This window comes from Palaemon carinicauda, chromosome 8, assembly GCF_036898095.1.
Source record: "Palaemon carinicauda isolate YSFRI2023 chromosome 8, ASM3689809v2, whole genome shotgun sequence".
Classification (NCBI taxonomy): domain Eukaryota; kingdom Metazoa; phylum Arthropoda; class Malacostraca; order Decapoda; family Palaemonidae; genus Palaemon; species Palaemon carinicauda.
In genome coordinates, this window is record NC_090732.1 from 112,280,908 (window position 1) to 112,306,831 (window position 25,924).

General features: G+C 44.0%; 1 protein-coding gene across 2 annotated transcripts in view; it reads left to right on the forward strand.

Annotated features, from left to right (window-relative positions):
* Positions 1 to 25,924, forward strand: part of LOC137645836 (formylglycine-generating enzyme) — a 147,974-nt gene that overhangs the window by 71,883 nt on the left and 50,167 nt on the right. For both annotated transcript variants that reach the window (XM_068378818.1, XM_068378817.1), the window contains exon 4: positions 11,627 to 11,798. In XM_068378818.1, coding sequence (XP_068234919.1) covers positions 11,627 to 11,798 — 172 coding nt within the window. The remainder of the gene's footprint in view (positions 1 to 11,626; positions 11,799 to 25,924) is intronic.

The window sequence follows — 25,924 nt, forward strand, 5'->3', positions numbered from 1 at the left end:
GCACACCTGCAACCTGCATAGCGATCGCTCGCGAGTTTTTTATGTATGTGTCTGTCGAGCAGCAGAGTTGCAGCTATTATATATTCACCGGGTAAGTATATTCAAAAATTTATTTTATAATTAAAATATCATTATTAAGCAAAGAGATCTTCATAAATGATTAAATATTAAGCAAAGAGATCTTCATAAATGATTAAATTATGATTAATAAGATTGTTTTGGTTTATTAATATCCAATATTGAACATAAAATTCATAATAATCATGATTTATTAATATTGTCTTAGTAAAATTACAAAGAAAAACTTTGAACTCTCATATCTTAAAACTATACTTATTGACCTTCAAATTCTATCTTCTCCCTTTGTTTTAAAGATATGCTATAGAGGAAAAGACAATTTCAACTTCTCGCTAACATAAAGAAGAAAATTTTCTCTAGTAAGAGTTCAGAAGTGGGTAATATCGGTGGTATTAGCGGATTTAGTGAAGGAGCAACCGTCTCACCTAAATAAACAAGGTATTGAGCGAAGGGATCTTAATTTATAATTAGATTATGATAAATAATATTGTTTTGGTTTATTACTATCCAAAAAGGAACAGAATTCATAATAATCAGGATTTATTAATATTGTCTTTGTAAAAATACATAGAGAAACTTTGAATGCCCATATCTCAAAACTATACTTATTTACCTTCAAATTCTATCTTTTCCCTTAGTTCTAAAGTTAAAAAGTTAAAAGTTTAAAGTTTGGTATATAACTTAGAGAGACATTATAAAACTTAGAAAGACATTATAAAATAATCGAATAGAACCCTTTTTCCACTTTTTTTTTTAATTTTTTTATTTCTTAGTTTTTTCCCTGATTTATAGGGTTTATTTTTTACCATAAAAATTTCATATCTAGTAAAAAAAAGACTCTTAGAAAAAAGAACTTTTATTTGAGGTCTAAATCAGGTCTATATAGGGTAGTAATCCCAAGTCTTAATATTAAGTATCGAGGAAGGAGATAGAATTTGAAAAACTAATTTTTACGATAAATCGCCTTGGCATTGCAAAACCGAAGGTCAGAGACAAAAATCCTATACAGTTTGGAGATGTCCTAAGTCACCTTATTAAGTGGTATGGATGTCAAAGTCCTGTTTTCAAAAAACGACATTAGCCGGCCGGCCCCCTTAAGCTTTCACAATTACTAAAGGTTGGTTGTAATAAAAATTGTTGCACCTTCTGTTCAAAGCAGTTTAGAAATGAAAACGGGTGTATGGAAATCCTAACTGATCAGCTCATAACACTTATGAAATCTGTTGAATAGTGTTATGAGTATGCTTCGTGACACACACTACCTTGATACCCCATTGCTCGCCTATTGTACAGACCAATTCACCGTCATTTGCAGTACCCATCTTTAGTAAAATTGAGGGGAAACATTTTTGCATTTAATGTTATGATAAAAAGAATTGTGAGCAAAGATCTGGCAGTAATTTCCGTTTACTGGAAGTGTTATAAATATTATATATGCTCACTGAGCAGTAATTTCTGCCTTATTTTAAGAATTTAAATTTCCTATCTCCTTCCTTCTTGACTCCCCTCCATCAGAGTATGGGAGTCAGCAATATGAATATCTGGGAAGATTTATAGAAATAAAAGGAATTTTGATAATAAAATATGGTATATTTTCACTCACTTTAACGTTCAAATGCATGTCTCCTTCCTTGCCACTGACTAATGATGTTAAGAGGATAGAATTTTAGTTTCGACTTTGATAGTGAAGGCAAAGCAGGGGCGGGCTAACCACACCATGGTTGTTGCCGTTAGTCACCAGATGTTTCATTGGAGGGTTAGATGGATGGCCTCTTGAAGGAAAGGAGATGATTTTTTTAGCATTTTGGGGTAACATTGATATAAGTCACCTTCGAGAACAAAACAATATGAACATCAGGTAGTTAGAAATGAAAATTTTTAGTATTCTGTTTATTTCTTGTTTCATTGATTTTTTATTCTATTTTGGGGTTCTTCAGGATATTTCAGTGCACAGTGGATGCAGTTTTATAAACTAATCAGTCTTATGAGGGTTATTTCAGTTCTGAAACATATTTGATTCGACTTGTCAACATCTGATATCATTTGAGATGTTTTCAAAGCTTTTGATATTTAAAAACAACCGATTATTCATTGGAATTTGAATTTGCTTTGGAATTATTTTAGTGGTCTAGCATGTGAACCATTAATTAAAATAGGTTTATCAAAGCTAACAATGAATACTTTGTTTTGCCATTGATTTCATACAAGCTAGTTAGTAAGCTTTAAGGTCTGTCTAGGCATGTGGGATTTGCTGTGAATAAAATCATTCTATCAATTTCATTAGGTTTTAAAGCTAAAAGGGATTTTGACGAAGGAAAAATCTATTTCTGGGAAGAGGCCTGTGACGCCCGGTGAGAAAGGTCCTTCCTTATACCTTTCCTAATATAAATCTTCCAAATATACTAGAGAAAGATAAAAGCATGGAATGCAGAAGTTACAACCCTCGCGCGAACACCTTGTAGGTGTCGTGTATTAAACAAAGGCGTGTGTAAACCACTATTCACAGGTTGTCTTCCATTTAGATAATCCCTTCATCAATGGGGAGGGCCGTGACAGGCCCTAGATAACATGGTTGAACTCCCCAACGACACCTACCACGCGCGCCCTCTAGGACATCCTTCTGCAAGAACATATGGCTTGGCAAGGAAAAAGAGGGGTGGGGTCCGTATCAAATAACCGGGAAGGGTTTTACCGGGCGTCACAGGCCTCTTCCCAGAAATAGATTTTTCCTTCGTCAAAATCCCTTTTCTGGGGGGCCTGTGACGGCCGGTGAGAATGTACCAGAGAATGCCTTCCAAGCCCAATAAATTAATAACATAATAAGGAGAAAACAAACACCATGTAAGGCAATAATATAATACTGTAAGTAAACATAAATCATAAACTAGCCATAGGCATAGGGGATGTAATGCTAAAATAATATGAGGACCAGGGATCACCTGAGTGTCCCGTCGTGAAAGGAATCAACCTTACATGTCTAAGCATATCTAAACTTTACAGGAATGGTAATTACAATAACAGTTAAATCATAACAATTAAACATGGCAAAATAACTTAGGGCTAACGAACCACCCAGGAGAGTGGCGACGTGGTGTGAGAGGTGGTCAGGAGGGAGGAGAGAAGAGATGGAATAAAGAAATAATCAGAGATTAATGGGGGGAGATAAGACTCCCCGCTGCAACCGTAGGGTATATAAGGGCCTGTAAGTTCTTTAGATAGTGGCGTTTGAAAACCATAGGAGATTTCCAACCCGTGTATTTTTTAAGGTCATCAAAGTCCATGTTCTGGAAGTAATTGATAGAGGTAGCTATTGACCGTATATCATGAGCATGGGGAAATGATTCCGGGTTAGCATGTTTAATGAAGTAGAGGATTTGTTGTCTGATACCTTGAATGGTCAAAGTACCACCTTGTTCCCTGATAAATAAGGGGCCAGACGAGCGGGTGGCAGATCTAGCTAAAAAGGTCCTGAGAGTAGTGACTGGACACAGCGAAGGATCCTGGGGAAGAGAGATGATCTTCCAAGGGGACCACCTATTTTGCGGGTCCTCATTTTTTGCTAGGAAAGCTCTGTCTGGGGTAAGCAGTACTTCGCCTGTAGGGAGGAAATCTATGTTTTCCGGGTTACGTGAGAGCGCTGCTAGTTCTGAGATTCTAGCACCTGAGGCCATAGCTGATAGAAATAACGTCTTCCTAAGCAGAGTGATATAAGAGCAGGACTCGTTGTCAGTGTCCGACGCGAGTTTGAGGACATTGTTCAGAGACCAAGAGACTTTTTGTGGCCGATCCAACGGCCGAAGCCTAGCACATGCTTTTGGAATAGATGAGAAATAGGAATCAGCTAGATTAATGTTAAACCCAACCAGGAATATCTTCTTCAAAGCTGACTTGATGGTAGTTATAGTGCTAGCTGCCAAGCCCTTGTCAAATAAGAACCTAAAGAACGAGATGGCTAAATTCGGAGTCATACGAGTGTGGTCTGAATTCTTTAAGAAACCTGCTAATTTCTTAACAGCCGAATCATATTGACGAATTGTCGAGTCCCTTTTGTCCGCTTCGATGAAGAGAACGTTTTCCGGGTCAATGTTTGCGTCTTTATGAGCTGCAAACTTCATGAAGTCCACAAAGTTAGGGTTTTGGCTATCCTTGAGGAATCTGACACAGTCTGTGTTTGAATTACTTGGGTTAGTTTGGGGAATGGAATCCGGAAGGGTCGGAGTTTCAGCTCGAGGAGGAGAGGAAACCAACTGCTCTTTGGCCAGTGAGGTGCTACTAAGGCCACTGTCCCCCGGAAGGAGCGTAGTTTGTGCAATACTTTCATTAGAAGATTCACTGGTGGAAATAGGTAAATCTTCCTCCAATGGTTCCAATCCAGGGTTAATGCGTCTATGGCATAAGCCTGAGGGTCCATGTTTGGTGTCACATAACAAGGAAGTTTGTGATTCATCTGAGTTGCGAATAGATCTACCTGAAGGCCCGGAACCAGCCTGAGTATCCACTGGAATGAAATTATGTCCAGAGACCATTCTGATTCCAGTGGTTTCATCCTGGATAGTGAGTCCGCTATCACATTCTGGACTCCCGCTAGGTGGGTTGCTGACAGGAACCAGTTCTTTTCTGCTGCCAAGGTGAAGATAGTGACCAGGATCTGATTCAGGTTGGGCGACTTGGATCCTCCTCTGTTGATGCAGTGTACTACGGCTGTGCTGTCTGACACTACTCTGATGTGGGTCGACCTCGGAGGAGAGAGCCTCTTCAGGGTCAAGAACACTGCCATGGCTTCGAGAACATTGATGTGGAAGTGTTTCATGGCGGGTGACCAAGAGCCCTGAAACATCTGACGTTCGTAGTAACCCCCCCATCCACTCAGAGACGCGTCTGTATGAATTGTCACTTGTGGGGGTGGGAATTGAAGAGGAACCGATTTGGAAAGGTTCTTCGATTCGGACCATGGCTGTAATCTCATTTTCAAGACAGAGGGGATTTTCGAGACCTTGTCTCTTAAAGGTACTGTGGCTCTCTTTCTCCAAACTCGATTGATGTCTTTGAGTTTGGCTTTCAATAGGCGATCTGTTACTGAGGCGAATTGCAGAAGGCCGAGGATTCTTTCTAAGGCTCTTCTGGACACCTGCCTGTGTTTTAGAAAATTCTTGACCTTGGAAGCTATTTCTCTTACCTTTTTGGGAGGTAGAACCAGCTTGTGCCGTGCAAGGTCCCACTGTATGCCTAACCATTCGAAGCGGTCTGATGGAAGTAGGCGGGATTTTTGGAGATTGACCCGAAATCCCAGGTTGGCGAGAAAACGAAGTACTTTCTTCGTAGCTCTGTTGCACTCCAGGGCTGACCGAGCCCAAATAAGCCAATCGTCCAGATAAGCAACGATCTGAATCCCTTGGTTCCTGAGTTGTTCTAGCACCGTCTCTCCCAGTTTCGTGAATATCCTGGGTGCAATGTTGAGGCCGAAGGGCATGACTTTGAATGCAAAGGCTTTCCTGCCTAGACGGAAACCTAGGTAAGGAGAGAAGTTTCGAGCTATTGGTACGTGATAATAGGCGTCGGTAAGATCGATAGAGGTAGTGACGGCCCCACGGGGAAGCAGGGTACGTACCTGAGAGATGGTCAACATCCGGAACTTGTCGCAGAGGATGTAAGAATTTAGCTTTGACAAGTCCAGGACCACTCTCAATGCCGACGAGCCTTTCTTCGGAACTGTGAACAGGCGGCCTTGGAACTTCAGCGATCGAACCCGTTTGATTGCTTTTTTCTGTAGTAACTCGGTGGTGTACTCTCTCAGAATGGATGTGGGTCTCTGGAAGAAGGTCACTGGTGGAGGAGGGGAACCTCGTGACCATTTCCACCCCAAGCCTTTGGAGACTATGCTGTGAGCCCACGGACTGAAGGTCCAACGGTCTCGAAAGTGGTAAAGTCTCCCCCCTACCGGAACTATATCATTGCGAGGGAGTGAATCTAGGTTCTTTCCCTCCTCGAGAACCCCTTGTCCTAGGTCCGCCTCGTTGACGGAACTGTCCTCTAGCCCTGTAGCTACCTCTCTGGTGTCCACGAAAGGGACCTGAGGGTCCGTAGCTAGGGATGTATGCGGGTGAGGGCATCCAAACGGGGTTGGGTTGGGTACCTGGGGGAGCAGTGAGGTAGACCACCTGTTGAGGGTGTTTCGGCTGTAGAGGAGACGAAGCAGTGGGAGACTGTGAAGACGAGTGGGCAATCGACGATTGTTGGTAGTGACCTCGGCTCGTCTTGTAAGGGGCAAACCTCTGTTTCTTCCTGAAGAAGTTTTGTTTTTGCCCTTCAACCCTCTTTTTGGCAGTGAGGCCCCACCTCACTTGCAAATTTTGATTTGCTCTCGCAGCGTCTTGTAGTACCTTGTTCACCTCCTCCTGAGGAAAAAGGTTCTTACCCCAGCAGGGGGAAGCTATCAGCCTATTCGGTTCATGCCTGATCGTGGCCTCAGAAAGAACGTGCTTCCTGCAACTAACCCGAGCCGAACAAAACTCGTGTAAGTCGATTTGGAAGGACAGAGACAGGTTCTTTGTGAATACCCGGAACATGGTCTCGGTCGGGTAAAGTGAGGTTAGGGACTCCACGGAGGTAATGGAGTGGAGAGACCTAGCCAACCTATTCCGTGCCTCAAACTCAGTCTTGAGAAGAATATCTGGTAATTTAGGAAGCTTCTCGGAGAACAGATTAGAGGCACAGTCTGGGTCTAACTTCCCTACTGTGAAAGTAGCGGGGGCATCATCCCAGATAGTAACGGTACTCGGAATGAGCATGGAGGTGGGATCGGTCTCTTTAAGAGCTGGCATGGCAGAACCTTCTTTGATAGCCTGAAAAGTAAGAGCTGCCACTTTATCTGTAATAGGCAAGGTAATACCTGGAGAAGCTGTAAATATGGTGTAGGCTCCTTTGTGTGGGGTGAGCTTGGAATTAGTGCAACCCCAGTCTGACAACGTCCTGGCCCAGAAAGATTGGGCCTGCTCTTTAGGGAATATTACCGTTTCCTTCGGTACCTTGTCTAACCTAACCAAGGCATGTTCTTTCAATCGGACGAAGCCGTTGAATGGGAATTCTAGTCCCGGAGGGTAAAATTCTAAGTCCTCTAGAGGACGGGTGCCTATGCCCTCTAGAGTTATGGCACCATCAATATATGGAGCATGTAAGGCAAACCTCCAAGGGTTGTTTTTCTCGAAGGGAGGTAACTTCGATGCGTCCGGGGCTGAAGGAGGGGGCATCTGAGTTCCGGAGCGGATGAGACTTGCCACCATATTTTTGTGCTCCGTCATAGCTCCTCGGTCTGCCCTAGACTGTTGAAGATATTGTTGTATCTGCTCTTTCACAATATCCCTGACCATGGCGGCGGATAAAGGGGGCTCCCGAGCTTGATCCTCTAACGAAGCCCTGGACTTAGTAGACTTTGACTTCTTAGGAGTCACGGTTTTAGGTATAGCAATATGAACATCAGGATCCTTTGAGGGTCCCGGAACCGGTGACACTGATAATGGCAAAGCTGAAGGCTTAAAGGTACGTAGTGGCTTCACCTTGGGTCGTACAGGAATGGAGGAACCTAGAGGAGAAGCCGTAGGTTTATCAAAGCCGTGAAAGGAAGTAGAAGAGGAAGGAGTGTGGGGTGAAAGGGGGTCCACCAACTCAACACCACCTACCTGCTCATCCATGGGTTCCTCGTCCAGACCTAGGTAGGGCTCGGCCTCCGTCACTAAAACCTCTTCCTCAGTTAGAATGGTTTCTCTAATCACTTCAATTAACGGGGCCGCTGTCTCCGGTGGAACTGCTGCAGTAGTAGAGCCTGGGAATAGGCGAGAAGCCATGTCTCCATCAAGAAGATAGGGTGCGCCAGCAGGCGCATTCCTCCCAAACCCTGACACCCAAGGTCGGAGAGTAGCTCTCGCCTCCCTGAGAGATTCATCATCAGCCTGAAAGAGGAGAGGGAATTAATGATGAAGTCAAAACTGAAGTCAATATACAAAGAGCAATTAATTCTTCGCAAAGAATATTAACAGGGACACTAGAACCAACTTACCTCCTCGCTCAGGAGTAGGGCTGACAGCCCATAGCAGAGCATGCATGCCTCCGGAAACCATATCGTATAGGGGGCTTGTCCCGGTTCCCGAGAGAAGGATATGGCGCAATGGGCATGGGCCCGGCATAGATCATGGCCCATGGGATCAGTAAAGGCAGCGGAGCAGCCCCTGGCAGTGCAGCGGACTTTCTGTAAAAAGAAAGAAGACATAAGTCTGGATGTTCCTTGAGATTCTTGTCATTGACTTATGAATCAGAAACACTTAAATCTTAATTAATGTGTGAGTATGGTAGTAGCTAACACCTTAATAAAATAAGAAATTATAATAGAAAACCAGTAACCACATAGCATGAATCTCTAAACTTCATCGATATCACACTGTTAACTCCGGTTCTGGACTCCTGCTTGATCTCTGTTTTTACCGGAGGTCCGGTAGCAAAGGCCCGTCATCGTGATATCGTGACCGTCTCCGGTACGATAACATTATCCTCAATGAATGAGTTATCTCCAGTGAAGCCGGAGATACGATGAAAACGGGGGCCTTAACTGTGTAATTGTGATCAAACATGACAAAGGTTCGTGTGTAAAAGGCTTCAGCCGGAGTCCGAGTGCCGGATTTCACCGTTGCACTCCAAAAATCTGCTCCGGAACGATAACTAGTTCTCACCCAATGAGTATCCATTATAGCGGAGCATAACTCAAGGCGGAGCCAAGCATAACTCAAGGCGAAGCTAAGGGTGTCGGTATAAAACGACCCCAATTAATGACTCATACACTAACGTACCTAATAATAGTGTTAGCTATATTAACAGTAACCACATCAATAAATCGTTTATAATATTAAACGTACTATCATCAATTCTGATACTGAGAAGAGGCCTGAATAACCCGTGATCGTATAAAAACGGAGAACGGGAAATTCACCTCTCTTACTCAAAGAAAACGAGAGAAAGGATAACTCATACCTGTAGAACAGGAAACGAGCACTCTATGCTTTCGCTCTCAAGGTTACATATTAAAAATTAACATCACACAATAAATAAGAAAATTAATAAAATTGATTGCTTTTCTTAGTAATAGTAATAACGAAGAATAACGACAACGTAACAAAAAAACAAGGATATAGTCTAAAACGAACCCTCCAGGAGGGTACAAATTAACAGACTAAATCGCTAAGCTTTAAATCGTTACTATGCTTTAAAACGCTATCTTAAATCGCTATTCTTCGTAGGTCCAAATTGGACTTGTAAGCAAATAAATACCATAGTAAAAATTAATAATAATTAATGATAACATAAAAGGCCATAAAACGTAAGTGATATAACCTATCTGACAGAGTACCAGATGGGCAAAATTAACTAGAAAATTTACCGAAGCGAACATACCCAAAATGGCTGCCGATATCTCGGCAGGACAATCGCTTCCAAAACTAAAAACCACCATAATGGAAATAGAACAAATGCCCGGTACTGTCAAAAGCTGCCAAAACAAACTATGGTACTTAACATTGGTAAGGGTGAAGTAACAACGTCAGTCATGTTGAAATAACGAGAAATTCTTCGAAAAAAACACTGTGCCCAAAAAAACTATGCTTGCTTCAAGTCCAATTAAAGAAGGATGTCCTAGAGGGCGCGCGTGGTAGGTGTCGTTGGGGAGTTCAACCATGTTATCTAGGGCCTGTCACGGCCCTCCCCATTGATGAAGGGATTATCTAAATGGAAGACAACCTGTGAATAGTGGTTTACACACGCCTTTGTTTAATACACGACACCTACAAGGTGTTCGCGCGAGGGTTGTAACCTCTGCATTCCATGCTTTTATCTTTCTCTAGTATATTTGGAAGATTTATATTAGGAAAGGTATAAGGAAGGACCTTTCTCACCGGCCGTCACAGGCCCCCCAGAAATAGGATTTTAATACCAAGAACCTGTCACATAATTTTAATGACACAGAAAATTAATAAGAACCAGAGGATAGATTTCTATGTCCTATCAGAGCTTCAAAGGTTTATGTGAATAGAATAGAATCAATTGATGGTGGTGTAGGATAAGTTTCCCAATTGTCCCTTATCAGAGAATGCTATGTCGTTTCAATCTATAACACATGTGGAATTGGAGAAGGCATATATTCCCTACCTGAAAGTAAAAGCTCATGATTTTAGTTAAAAGTGGCTACCTCACTTATCTTCATTAAGAATTTATTCTTGAAAAGACCTTCGCTGTAGCTCACTGGCTACAAGACAGTACTATATTTGCAAAGCATTATATTACAAAATCTGTATTTTCTCATAAATATTGTTGGAATTTAGGTTCTATAGTTTTTGTTTTAGATGTTTTATTCAAAGATAACTGTACATATTTTATGCTCGGTTTTAAATTCTGTATTATGGTACATGGTCTGGTAAGGAGTCTTGAATTTTTCAATGAGAATTGCATAGTTTATGGAATATTTTCAATTGTGATATTTAGTGTGTAGGGTGGGATTACTAAGCTTAGATTATTCCTAATTGAAAAGTGCTATTTACTTAATAGAGTTGTTTAGCAAAGAAAATTAATGATTTATTTAATCATTCCAAGGTACTGCAAATGCTAGAATGGAATATTAGAATTAGAAAGTGAATTTTTTCAAAACAGTTTTGAAAATTTCTGAGTGTAGGATTATTTTCATCCTAATCACTTTGCCAGCTCCTAGATGTGTAGTATGGTAGTCAGCTGTGAGTTTCACAGGTAAGAGCCATTGACATAAATAGAATTTTGATATTGTTTATCATGTTGATGCTTGTCAAGGAGTAGCGTACCTCCCTGTCGTCCTCTGTACTTGTTGTGATTTATCAGTTATTATGTGTTTTTCATGACTGAAAAAATAATGCATAGAGTTTGAGTTCTTCGTGCATATTTTCGGTCAGTTTCTATCCAGCAGTATGAGTACAATACCATGCTGGTTTAAAGGTCACTCATGAATGGCAGATGCAAGGGACAGTGACAATACCCTAGAGATTGACCATATATACATATGATTAGTATCCAACCCACTCTCCATCCAAGCTTGGACTAGGGAGGGCTAGGCATCGGCTGTTGATAATTCAGCAGGTAGACCCATAGGTTCCCCCAAATTCCTCATCATTAGCTCACAAGGATGTTGAGGTTGCAGACATTACAAGAAATTATGGAGCTTGACCGGGTCTCGGGCCCTGGTTCAACAGATCGCCAGGCAGGGACGTTACCAATAGGCTACCACAAACCTACAGAAGGGGATGGATTTAAAGAGAAAATTTTTTTATTTCTAGGTCTAAAAGCTATCACATTTTAAGTATTAACCATGAGATTCCCAAGTGAGCATTGAAATAATACATTTTATTGTTAATGTTGCTATTCACATATTATATCAAAATTTTTTACCTTCACCAACTGTGTGATATTTTGGCAAAATTTGTTTGCTTCAAGTTTCCTTTTATGAATACTGTGTACTTTTCATAAGATCATCCCTTATTCCTAGATCGTATGGATCATCCTGTTGTTCATGTTTCCTGGAATGATGCAGTGGCCTATTGTAATTGGATGGAGAAGCGCCTTCCTACAGAAGCTGAGTGGGAGCGAGCTTGTCGATCTGGCAAAGAAGACAGGCTGTTTCCATGGGGTAACAAATTTAAGCCAAATAATGAGTTCCGGTATGACTTAGCTTTAATTGTGTTTGTAAATATGTCTATTCGAAGTATTAGCAATTGATTAGTGGTTTTGTAGATTTTATTTTGGATTCCTTTAGCTGCAATTCTGTGAAGCCATTGCCAGATACCTGTCTCATTGGAGAGAACTTATGAATGCCCATTGTAATCATACTTTGTTCCTGTACATACTGTAATACTGTACAAACTCTCGACCTTTAATAGAAGTACTATAACATCAGGGAGGCTGAAACGGCCATCAGACTTTTAACAAGGTAAACATTGTTGATTGCTGTGTGGCGGGTAAGCTCTGCCCTTCTTACGGGCAAAGCAACCCTCAACCCTCACTTTGACTTCAGCCGCAGCTGAGTATAGACGTATGCTGTTTCGCTCACTGAGTTGCTTGTTAGAATTATGAATCGCTTTCATTTTTCAGTGTGATTTTGGTTGATCGCAATGTCCGCCCCTAAATCAGAAAAGTGAGTTTGACCCGACAAGAATAACTACTGTCGTGGGTAATAAATGAGCAAGCTGGAGGTAGACCCCCATGGGCTTTGTGGTTTTTGCAGAGTTCATGCCTGTTCACAGTCATCCTCCTGTGACAAGTGAAAGGAGTGGCCTCCTGTGCAGTGGGTGGAGTTTGCAAAGAAGAGGAAGTAGTTTAAGAGAGATTTATCAACATTAGAGGGTATGTCCAAGCTGATGCTGAAGAAGCTCTTTAGCTAGGTGTTTTTTCCCTTCTTTGGGAATGAGGCTGTCTGTTTCCCCTGAGGTTTCTCCCAAGGCTCAATTTGTTAGGGGAAGGAAGATTGCATCTCCCCTCTTGGAGTGGTTCTTAGAAGGCAGTTGTATGGTCCTCTCATAGTGGGGACATTACACCCCTCCCTCTCTCTCTCTCTCTGTTGTAATTACTATTCACAACCCTAGTGAGAATTTGGATCTTTCAAAGTTGTGGCCTTTGATTGAGATTTCTGATGCCCACCTGCAGAGAAGCTTCTAGAAACACTTACATCTGCTAGAGGCCAGAAGTCTTCTGCTGCTGCTTCCTCACTGGTTCTTCCATTTGGAAGAAATGTCTGACAAGGCCCGAGCTGACAATCCCATTTCTGTAGCTGCTTCCTCTGTGGAAGCACTATTTCCAGTGATGAAACCATCATCATCTGAGAAGAAGAAGAAGACGAGATCATCAAAGAAAAAATGAGGTCATCAAAGCAAAAATTAAGAAGACGAGGTCATCAAAGCACAGTACATCTGGTTGTTTGGAGTCTTTCGAGACACCAAATGATCCCCCTGTATGGTTCTGATCGACTTGTTCACGACACATCTGAACAAGAAGTTTCCATTTTATTGTTCTCCAGTCCCAGACCAGGCAGCAGTGATGGAGGACTCGTTCCAACATCCTTGGAGCAACCTGAATGCTTGTGCTTTTCTGCCACTCTGTCTTATTTGCTCAGTCATCAACAGTGTTGGAGACCCTAAATGTTAGAATGACCCTGGTGACTCCCAAGTAGCCACAAGCCGAATAATTCACAGATCTGTTGATGCTCCTTGTCAAAGTACCAAGAGAACTCCCCCAGTGACCCAACCTCCTCTGTTGGCCCCATTCGCAGAGATTCCATAACTCTCTGGAGTGGTGTGACGGTTATCCAGCATATCCTCAGAGCAAAGGTCTTTTCTCGAGTCACTGCAAGGCAGATGTCTTGATATCTGCACAGATCCTCTCCAGCAGTCTGCCAAGGGAAGTGGGCCATCTGTGATTGGTTTTGTAGACAGAATATTTCTCCGATCACAGTCTCTCTGCAAGAAATTGTTAATTTATTGGGAGAAGCATCTCTCAGTTGCTGGGGTAAAGGGCTATTGCTCAACCCTGAGCCAAGTTCTCAGACTGAAGAGCCTAGACATTTCTATCCCGTGAAAATCTCTATGCGTATGAGGAGCCTCAAACAGTCTTGCCCTCCTAAGAAACTTTGACGTCCTGAATGAGACGTTGCAGTGGTTTGCGGACTGTGGCCAGATGTAGCACATAGACTGCCTAGTGTCCGAATGCTGACCACACCCCAACTTCTCACTACACAAAAAATATGGTGGAATACTGAGAGATCTGGTCCAAAGGTAAACAGTCATGAATAACTGGGCACTGGGCACCACCCCTTTATTTTATACTGGGCTAGGGGACCCAGCTAGAACCTTAGAACTTCCCAATTGTCTCATCTTGAGTACGCCAGCTCTCTTACAGCTGTACTCTGTACTGAATCCTAAATAAAGAGGAGAGGTATGCTTTCTAGGTGAATGTTTCTTTATTTCAAGTTAACATGAACAAAATGAAATTAAACTCATTTATAGGCTGGAGCATAAAACACCTTTTGGGAGGAAGTGTATTGAAAAAAAATATTGAAAAAAAATTATTTCAAAAATGAAAAAATAAGTAGGTTGAGAATAACACTTGAATATAATTCTACAAGTTCAATGGCAAAATTTATATTTTAAGAAAAAAAATAGCATTCCTCTACACTTCAGTCATGATGGACATAAATCTCCGATTACCTACTGATAAAGTATACACAACCGTATGGCTTATTTCATTAAATTGTCCATTGCACTAATACCCTAAGACTCTTCCACAGTAACAAAAGAAAAACTCAAATTATTTGATCACAAGCTTGAAATCTTTACACAACACATCCATCATCAATGGCAAGTCACTTCCCAGATTGTCTAAAATGTCTACTGGAAGACTCCTTGCACCATCAAAAATACCTTATCAAACAGGGTAATGTCATTCTCTGACATTCATATTATACCAGACATTGCTAAATTCATGCATTCATTAATGGTACATGGTATCCAGCCTCAAGCATAATCTCACAAGCTCCACTTACTGTCTGTCAGGTAAACTGATTTTTCAAACATCTTTTTATCTAGGGGAAGGCAAAATTAGCTTTGTCCATGCAACGATACACATGCCACAGGTTAAGGATGTACACAAAACAGGAACTGTTAAGCTGCGTGACTGTAAGTTTCACTGGTAGCAGTTTCGTTTCATTTTTTATTTTATTTTATTTATTTATTTATTTATTATTTTTTTTTTTTTTGAGGATATGAAGCAATTATGGTATTGTAACACAACTATCAATGATAAAACTGATCACATAATAGAAATTGCATTTCAAATATGACACCCACAACTAGAAGACAAGTGAGTCATCTGTTTACATCAGCAGCTAAAGCTAAGTGCCTCAACAAATTGCTCTGACGTTGGCTGGAATCTTATTCCTTCACTATCTAAAACTCAACTGGGTGTAGGGATTGCTGCCATCTACTTGCTAAGAAAAACAAAAAAACATTAAGGGCCAGAAGCTCATTAAACAACAAACCCTTATTATATTATAACGTCACGAAGGTCCTCAGAGCTGTCAAGAGAGTGCCATATGAACCTCTCAAGGAGGCATTAGATTTCGAGCTGACACTTACGACTGTTTGTCCCGACACAAGATACAAACCTTGTGCTCTTTAATATAGCATTATTATTTTGGTGAAGCTGAAAATTAGTCGAAACTGAAGGTTAAACAGGGTTAAATTACCCCACGCTAGTTAGCGGAGGTAGCTGAGATGTTTTAACCCCCCACTCTCATCAGCCAGGTGACTAACCGTCACTTTTAAATTTGGCTCGGTAGAGTGTAGACCTGTCTTACGATCCTGTTAACCTAAATTGGCTGAAACTAATTTCTTTTCTTTTCTCTTTACAGGTGTGCTTGCCTGTGAGGTCCAACCATGCGAGTTTGTCCAGGTCTTGAAAGTCGCCGTTGCGCCATCTGAATGTTCTCCTAGGAGACGGATCCTCAAGATTTCTGCCTTGCGTGCCGAGGTCACTCGTGTACAAAGTTGAGGTTTGGTAGGCGGAAGAAGTCTAAGTGGGATTCATCCCCTTCCAGGTCAGCCTTGAAAGCGAAGAAGACCCGACTTCTTTCTCCTCCGGCTCGATCCCTCCATCCCAACTTTACCTGACCGGCTTCCTCCGGTGAACGGTCGGGTACGAGTGGCGCCCTGGTAACGCCGAGACAACCTCGTGCAGGGTCTTCTCCCATTGCCTTCCCTAGAGGAGCAGTTGGAGAATCCTCCGCGGGGGAGTCTCTCTCAGACGACAGGGTTCGTCTACTGTGCCCCTCCTTGGGGTTGATGTGTCCTCCATCAAAGGGAATGCTACAGGAGGTTCTGTGTTTGGTTGTGCTTGCATACTCGAATGCTGAGTTCTCTTCTGCTCTCCCCGACGTCCCTCTTGCTTTGGCGGGAGGACAAGAGCTGTTTAGGACAAACACTCCTTGGAGCAGAAAGATTCGGATCGAATTTTTCTAAAGGTTCTGGCTTGCATCAGGAAGGTTAACAACCTGGAAGAACCTGATGACATCCCGACTGAGGCAATGATACAGTCCTGGACCAGTTGTCTGGTGCTCTTACACCCTCCAAACCCAAGTTAGCCATACCTCGGGAAAGTAGCTCTCTTCGTTTGGTGGACTCTTCTAGGTTACTTTCTCCTCCTTAGGTAAGGCAGAGGAAGTACTATGAGGTAGTGGGAGACGATCCTTACCCTTTACCACTGGATCCAATGATTGTATCGATGACGCAGACACATTTGGAGAAACTGACAACTCTCCCTGATCAGTTTTCTGCTACAGACGATGCTAACATGGAGGGGGTTGCAAAGTGTGCCTTACAAATATCTTCCTGGCTGGACTATTGGTTGGACACGATTGGCTATCTCCTCAAGAACGAAGACTTCTCCACTCCTAAGAGGAGGGAGACTCTGTTCTCTTTCCTTCTCTCAGGTGCGAGAACACTCAAATTCTTGACAGAGAATGTAGTGAACCAATGGGTTGACTGCATCTTGAGGCAATGTGATGAAGTGATCTCAAGATTCCAGAGGCAGGTGCCGAAGATAGAGGCAATGAGGCTGTGCAATGCTCCAATGGACAAACCCACCTTGTTTGACAGGGAGGCCATTGAGAACGTAGCAGACCACTGGTGAAGGGTGAGCCAAGACACTCCTCCAATGGGTTGTCTCCTCTCACTCCTTCCAGCAGGCTCCTCCAAGGTAGAGACAACAGTCTCCAAAACCTCAGACTGGCCAGAAGCAGAATGCCCCAAAGGAGAAGGACGCTAAGCCTTCCTTTCGTCCCAAAGGACGTAAAGGCAAAAGAAAGAAATCCCGGCGAGAACAACCACGCTAGGGAGGGCAATCCCCTGACCAGTCCACCAGTGGGGGGATGCCTTATGAGCAGATGGCAGAGGTAGATAAATTACAGAGCCGAACCTCAGTCGATTTCCGTATTAAGAAAGGGATATATAGTCCCTTTCATTGATTCTCCCCGCCACTAACTCTAAGTCCAACTATGACGAGGCCCTATGCTAAGGACCAGGCCGTACTGGCCGAAGTCAGGACCATGCTAGAGAAGGGCGCTCTCCAGGAGGTCCCGGGAAGGTCTCCAGGCTTTTACAGTTGCTTATTTCTTGTAGAAAAGGCGTCTGGAGGCTTGAGACCCGTGATAGACTCCTCAGCCCTGAATGAGTTTGTCCTACAGACTCCATTTAAAATGGAGATGGCACAAATGATCAGACAGGCTGTCAGACTGAACGACTTCATGATCTCATTGGACCTGAAAGATGCAGACTTCTAGATCCCAATACATCTGTCATCAAAGAAGTACTTGCACTATACTATGGACAATCAGATGTACCAATTCAAAGTGCTGTGTTTCGGCCTGTCCACAGCACCTCAGGTGTTCACAAGAGTCTTTACTCTAGTGTCCACTTCGGCACACACGAATGACATTCGTCTATTTCGATATCTAGACGATTAGCTAGTTCTAGGAGACTTGAAGGAGACCCTACTCCTCCATCAAGAAAAACTTCTGTCCTTTTGTCAGGTTCTGGGGATCCTTATAAATTGCTAGATATGGTTTATGGAAAGATGATAATTGAGACTACACTAGGCAAGGTCTTCCCGTCCGAGGACAGAGCAAAGAGACAGAAAGAGGTAGTCCAGAACTTCCTCGCAAGAGACGAACTGCCAGCACATCGATGTCAGAAACTGTTAGGGCACGTAACTTCTCTTGAGAAGTTGGTTTCTCACGGCTGTTTCCACATTCAGTCACTTCAGTGGCAGCTGAAGACCTTTTGGTCTCAGCACACAGACCCACCGGATACTCTGATACCTGTGGGAATTGAGCTAAAGAGAGACCTAAACTAGTGATTGTTAGACACCAACCTGCCCAAGGGAGTAGACCATCCCACCTCCCTTGTATTTGATGCTCTTCACAGATGCATGAAAAGAAGTGTGGGAGGCTCATATGTTAAACCTGATGCCATCCGGGCTTTGGTCCAAATCCGAAAGGCAGTGCCATATCAACCTCATGGAAATGAAAGCATTTCCATCAGCTCCTTTCAGGACACTACGTCGTGATGATGAGCGACAACCCTACGGTAGTAGCTCACATAAACAAACTAGGAGTTACTTTTTCTTAGCTCCTATGCCAATTAGCTGTAGAAATCCTCAGATGGACTGAAGACAACTTGGTAACCTTAACAGCCCGCTTAATCATCAGCAAAAAGAACGTGCTGGCGAACAATGTGAGCAGGAGGACTCAGATAGTTAGTACGAATGGTCTTTAAATCAACAGATTGCCAACAAAGTCTTGACTTTGCTGGGTTCGCTGATGATAGACCTGTTCGCGATCTCTCAACTGGAAAGTTCCAGTGTATTGCTCTGCAGTACCCGACCCACGGGCGTTCTGGCAGGAAGCCTTCCAACATCCGTGTGACAACATGGACGTCTATGTGTTCGCCCCCTTCTGCCTAGTATGGAAGCTACTGAACAAGGTCAAGGCATATCAAGACCTGATGTTGACCCTAATAACTCTGCTATGGCAACATGCATAGTGATTCCCAGACCTTCAACATTTGCTCACAGAGACACCGAGGGAACTTCCCCCACTTTCGGATCTACTCAGACAGCCACACGTGAAGATTTTCCACTGAGCAGTTACATCGCTAAGTCTTCACGAAGGAGATTATCCAGCAATTCCTCAAAAGGAGAGGCTTTAGGAAGCCAGATGCTAGACACGTGTCTGGTTACCTCCGTGACTCATCAACTGCAGTGTACCAGTCGAAGTGACAAGTCTTTTGTGGTTGGTGTTGTGGGAGGGGTATCCTCTCAGTACCTCTATCACAACAATAGCAGAGTCTTTACTGTATCTCAGGGAGGAAAACCTCTATTTGGTTGCAACAGTGGAAAGTTTTTGCTCAGCCTTAGACCTGGTCTTTGAACTGAACGGAGTGAACGTTTCCTCCTCGAAGGAATTTTCCCTCCTATTTCAGTCGGAAGTCAGGCCATCCCCGCGGAATGTTGTCAAAGTTCTACCTTCCCTAAAAGGAGCCCGTTACGAACTGCAGAGACAAGCCTCTTTCAAGGACTTGACTCTTAAGACGGCTTTCCTTTTAGCCCTGGCCTCTACAAGCAGAGTCAGAGAGCTTCACGGTCTTTTCTACGACATCGCCCATTCAAGGGGATGGGTGCAGGTCACTCTCAGTTCCATTCCGGAGGTTATAGCTAAAACTCTAAATCTGGTGGTAGCTGATCCTTGGTTCAGCTCCTTCCAGATTGAGAGTCTTCAGTCAGTAACAGACAATCCTGATCAATTGTTACCATGCCCCGTAAGAGCGCTGAGATGGTATCTTAAGAGAACGAGAAGAGCCAGACCTCAGATCAGTAGACTCTATGTGAGCACTGGTAGAACCAAGAGGAGAGTTACAAAGAACTCTATGTCCTCATGGATCAGGCGGGTGATTGAAAGAGCCACAGCTCAGGATGTCACTCAATCAAATAGACGTCCCCGAGCACACGATGTCTGAGGGGTCAGCACCTCTCTGGCATTTAAGAAAAACCTCTCAGTACAACAAGTACTGCTCTAAAGGCAGGGGGAAACGCCAAACTACGCTCACTGTCCACTACCTGCAGGACGTAACCCACAAGAGCCTAGACATTTTCTCAATTGGTCCTGTGGTGGCAGCTCACAGCGTGATCTTTTCTCCCATAGGGGACAAGTATCAGTAGATCGAGGGCAGAGGCTACCCGCGGGGTAAGTCTAGGATGAATGTGAGAGTGACTGGATACTTCCTACTTTCATCTTCCCCTCTATTGGGGCTCAGCATCCAAGGGACTCTGCACAGCTGACCTGGATTTTTTGCGGGTGAGTGTCTATCTCTGTAAGTTGCCCACCTACCCAGTAGGAGGTTACGATCCCGACCTCCAACAGGAAGGAGGCAGTTGGTTGGTTTTGAAGTAATTTGTTTTTCTGGGGGGCCTGTGACGGCCGGTGAGAAAGGTCCTTCCTTATACCTTTCCTAATATAAATCTTCCAAATATACTAGAGAAAGATAAAAGCATGGAATGCAGAGGTTACAACCCTCGCGCGAACACCTTGTAGGTGTCGTGTATTAAACAAAGGCGTGTGTAAACCACTATTCACAGGTTGTCTTCCATTTAGATAATCCCTTCATCAATGGGGAGGGCCGTGACAGGCCCTAGATAACATGGTTGAACTCCCCAACGACACCTACCACGCGCGCCCTCTAGGACATCCTTCTTTAATTGGACTTGAAGCAAGCATAGTTTTTTTGGGCACAGTGTTTTTTTCGAAGAATTTCTCGTTATTTCAACATGACTGACGTTGTTACTTCACCCTTACCAATGTTAAGTACCATAGTTTGTTTTGGCAGCTTTTGACAGTACCGGGCATTTGTTCTATTTCCATTATGGTGGTTTTTAGTTTTGGAAGCGATTGTCCTGCCGAGATATCGGCAGCCATTTTGGGTATGTTCGCTTCGGTAAATTTTCTAGTTAATTTTGCCCATCTGGTACTCTGTCAGATAGGTTATATCACTTACGTTTTATGGCCTTTTATGTTATCATTAATTATTATTAATTTTTACTATGGTATTTATTTGCTTACAAGTCCAATTTGGACCTACAAAGAATAGCGATTTAAGATAGCGTTTTAAAGCATAGTAACGATTTAAAGCTTAGCGATTTAGTCTGTTAATTTGTACCCTCCTGGAGGGTTCGTTTTAGACTATATCCTTGTTTTTTTGTTACGTTGTCGTTATTCTTCGTTATTACTATTACTAAGAAAAGCAATCAATTTTATTAATTTTCTTATTTATTGTGTGATGTTAATTTTTAATATGTAACCTTGAGAGCGAAAGCATAGAGTGCTCGTTTCCTGTTCTACAGGTATGAGTTATCCTTTCTCTCGTTTTCTTTGAGTAAGAGAGGTGAATTTCCCGTTCTCCGTTTTTATACGATCACGGGTTATTCAGGCCTCTTCTCAGTATCAGAATTGATGATAGTACGTTTAATATTATAAACGATTTATTGATGTGGTTACTGTTAATATAGCTAACACTATTATTAGGTACGTTAGTGTATGAGTCATTAATTGGGGTCGTTTTATACCGACACCCTTAGCTTCGCCTTGAGTTATGCTTGGCTCCGCCTTGAGTTATGCTCCGCTATAATGGATACTCATTGGGTGAGAACTAGTTATCGTTCCGGAGCAGATTTTTGGAGTGCAACGGTGAAATCCGGCACTCGGACTCCGGCTGAAGCCTTTTACACACGAACCTTTGTCATGTTTGATCACAATTACACAGTTAAGGCCCCCGTTTTCATCGTATCTCCGGCTTCACTGGAGATAACTCATTCATTGAGGATAATGTTATCGTACCGGAGACGGTCACGATATCACGATGACGGGCCTTTGCTACCGGACCTCCGGTAAAAACAGAGATCAAGCAGGAGTCCAGAACCGGAGTTAACAGTGTGATATCGATGAAGTTTAGAGATTCATGCTATGTGGTTACTGGTTTTCTATTATAATTTCTTATTTTATTAAGGTGTTAGCTACTACCATACTCACACATTAATTAAGATTTAAGTGTTTCTGATTCATAAGTCAATGACAAGAATCTCAAGGAACATCCAGACTTATGTCTTCTTTCTTTTTACAGAAAGTCCGCTGCACTGCCAGGGGCTGCTCCGCTGCCTTTACTGATCCCATGGGCCATGATCTATGCCGGGCCCATGCCCATTGCGCCATATCCTTCTCTCGGGAACCGGGACAAGCCCCCTATACGATATGGTTTCCGGAGGCATGCATGCTCTGCTATGGGCTGTCAGCCCTACTCCTGAGCGAGGAGGTAAGTTGGTTCTAGTGTCCCTGTTAATATTCTTTGCGAAGAATTAATTGCTCTTTGTATATTGACTTCAGTTTTGACTTCATCATTAATTCCCTCTCCTCTTTCAGGCTGATGATGAATCTCTCAGGGAGGCGAGAGCTACTCTCCGACCTTGGGTGTCAGGGTTTGGGAGGAATGCGCCTGCTGGCGCACCCTATCTTCTTGATGGAGACATGGCTTCTCGCCTATTCCCAGGCTCTACTACTGCAGCAGTTCCACCGGAGACAGCGGCCCCGTTAATTGAAGTGATTAGAGAAACCATTCTAACTGAGGAAGAGGTTTTAGTGACGGAGGCCGAGCCCTACCTAGGTCTGGACGAGGAACCCATGGATGAGCAGGTAGGTGGTGTTGAGTTGGTGGACCCCCTTTCACCCCACACTCCTTCCTCTTCTACTTCCTTTCACGGCTTTGATAAACCTACGGCTTCTCCTCTAGGTTCCTCCATTCCTGTACGACCCAAGGTGAAGCCACTACGTACCTTTAAGCCTTCAGCTTTGCCATTATCAGTGTCACCGGTTCCGGGACCCTCAAAGGATCCTGATGTTCATATTGCTATACCTAAAACCGTGACTCCTAAGAAGTCAAAGTCTACTAAGTCCAGGGCTTCGTTAGAGGATCAAGCTCGGGAGCCCCCTTTATCCGCCGCCATGGTCAGGGATATTGTGAAAGAGCAGATACAACAATATCTTCAACAGTCTAGGGCAGACCGAGGAGCTATGACGGAGCTCAAAGATATGTTGGCAAGTCTCATCCGCTCCGGAACTCAGATGCCCCCTCCTTCAGCCCCGGACGCATCGAAGTTACCTCCCTTCGAGAAAAACAACCCTTGGAGGTTTGCCTTACATGCTCCATATATTGATGGTGCCATAACTCTAGAGGGCATAGGCACCCGTCCTCTAGAGGACTTAGAATTTTACCCTCCGGGACTAGAATTCCCATTCAACGGCTTCGTCCGATTGAAAGAACATGCCTTGGTTAGGTTAGACAAGGTACCGAAGGAAACGGTAATATTCCCTAAAGAGCAGGCCCAATCTTTCTGGGCCAGGACGTTGTCAGACTGGGGTTGCACTAATTCCAAGCTCACCCCACACAAAGGAGCCTACACCATATTTACAGCTTCTCCAGGTATTACCTTGCCTATTACAGATAAAGTGGCAGCTCTTACTTTTCAGGCTATCAAAGAAGGTTCTGCCATGCCAGCTCTTAAAGAGACCGATCCCACCTCCATGCTCATTCCGAGTACCGTTACTATCTGGGATGATGCCCCCGCTACTTTCACAGTAGGGAAGTTAGACCCAGACTGTGCCTCTAATCTGTTCTCCGAGAAGCTTCCTAAATTACCAGATATTCTTCTCAAGACTGAGTTTGAGGCACGGAATAGGTTGGCTAGGTCTCTCCACTCCATTACCTCCGTGGAGTCCCTAACCTCACTTTACCCGACCGAGACCATGTTCCGGGTATTCACAAAGAACCTGTCTCTGTCCTTCCAAATCGACTTACACGAGTTTTGTTCGGCTCGGGTTAGTTGCAGGAAGCACGTTCTTTCTGAGGCCACGATCAGGCATGAACCGAATAGGCTGATAGCTTCCCCCTGCTGGGGTAAGAACCTTTTTCCTCAGGAGGAGGTGAACAAGGTACTACAAGACGCTGCGAGAGCAAATCAAAATTTGCAAGTGAGGTGGGGCCTCACTGCCAAAAAGAGGGTTGAAGGGCAAAAACAAAACTTCTTCAGGAAGAAACAGAGGTTTGCCCCTTACAAGACGAGCCGAGGTCACTACCAACAATCGTCGATTGCCCACTCGTCTTCACAGTCTCCCACTGCTTCGTCTCCTCTACAGCCGAAACACCCTCAACAGGTGGTCTACCTCACTGCTCCCCCAGGTACCCAACCCAACCCCGTTTGGATGCCCTCACCCGCATACATCCCTAGCTACGGACCCTCAGGTCCCTTTCGTGGACACCAGAGAGGTAGCTACAGGGCTAGAGGACAGTTCCGTCAACGAGGCGGACCTAGGACAAGGGGTTCTCGAGGAGGGAAAGAACCTAGATTCACTCCCTCGCAATGATATAGTTCCGGTAGGGGGGAGACTTTACCACTTTCGAGACCGTTGGACCTTCAGTCCGTGGGCTCACAGCATAGTCTCCAAAGGCTTGGGGTGGAAATGGTCACGAGGTTCCCCTCCTCCACCAGTGACCTTCTTCCAGAGACCCACATCCATTCTGAGAGAGTACACCACCGAGTTACTACAGAAAAAAGCAATCAAACGGGTTCGATCGCTGAAGTTCCAAGGCCGCCTGTTCACAGTTCCGAAGAAAGGCTCGTCGGCATTGAGAGTGGTCCTGGACTTGTCAAAGCTAAATTCTTACATCCTCTGCGACAAGTTCCGGATGTTGACCATCTCTCAGGTACGTACCCTGCTTCCCCGTGGGGCCGTCACCACCTCTATCGATCTTACCGACGCCTATTATCATGTACCAATAGCTCGAAACTTCTCTCCTTACCTAGGTTTCCGTCTAGGCAGGAAAGCCTTTGCATTCAAAGTCATGCCCTTCGGCCTCAACATTGCACCCAGGATATTCACGAAACTGGGAGAAACGGTGCTAGAACAACTCAGGAACCAAGGGATTCAGATCGTTGCTTATCTGGACGATTGGCTTATTTGGGCTCGGTCAGCCCTGGAGTGCAACAGAGCTACGAAGAAAGTACTTCGTTTTCTCGCCAACCTGGGATTTCGGGTCAATCTCCAAAAATCCCGCCTACTTCCATCAGACCGCTTCGAATGGTTAGGCATACAGTGGGACCTTGCACGGCACAAGCTGGTTCTACCTCCCAAAAAGGTAAGAGAAATAGCTTCCAAGGTCAAGAATTTTCTAAAACACAGGCAGGTGTCCAGAAGAGCCTTAGAAAGAATCCTCGGCCTTCTGCAATTCGCCTCAGTAACAGATCGCCTATTGAAAGCCAAACTCAAAGACATCAATCGAGTTTGGAGAAAGAGAGCCACAGTACCTTTAAGAGACAAGGTCTCGAAAATCCCCTCTGTCTTGAAAATGAGATTACAGCCATGGTCCGAATCGAAGAACCTTTCCAAATCGGTTCCTCTTCAATTCCCACCCCCACAAGTGACAATTCATACAGACGCGTCTCTGAGTGGATGGGGGGGTTACTACGAACGTCAGATGTTTCAGGGCTCTTGGTCACCCGCCATGAAACACTTCCACATCAATGTTCTCGAAGCCATGGCAGTGTTCTTGACCCTGAAGAGGCTCTCTCCTCCGAGGTCGACCCACATCAGAGTAGTGTCAGACAGCACAGCCGTAGTACACTGCATCAACAGAGGAGGATCCAAGTCGCCCAACCTGAATCAGATCCTGGTCACTATCTTCACCTTGGCAGCAGAAAAGAACTGGTTCCTGTCAGCAACCCACCTAGCGGGAGTCCAGAATGTGATAGCGGACTCACTATCCAGGATGAAACCACTGGAATCAGAATGGTCTCTGGACATAATTTCATTCCAGTGGATACTCAGGCTGGTTCCGGGCCTTCAGGTAGATCTATTCGCAACTCAGATGAATCACAAACTTCCTTGTTATGTGACACCAAACATGGACCCTCAGGCTTATGCCATAGACGCATTAACCCTGGATTGGAACCATTGGAGGAAGATTTACCTATTTCCACCAGTGAATCTTCTAATGAAAGTATTGCACAAACTACGCTCCTTCCGGGGGACAGTGGCCTTAGTAGCACCTCACTGGCCAAAGAGCAGTTGGTTTCCTCTCCTCCTCGAGCTGAAACTCCGACCCTTCCGGATTCCATTCCCCAAACTAACCCAAGTAATTCA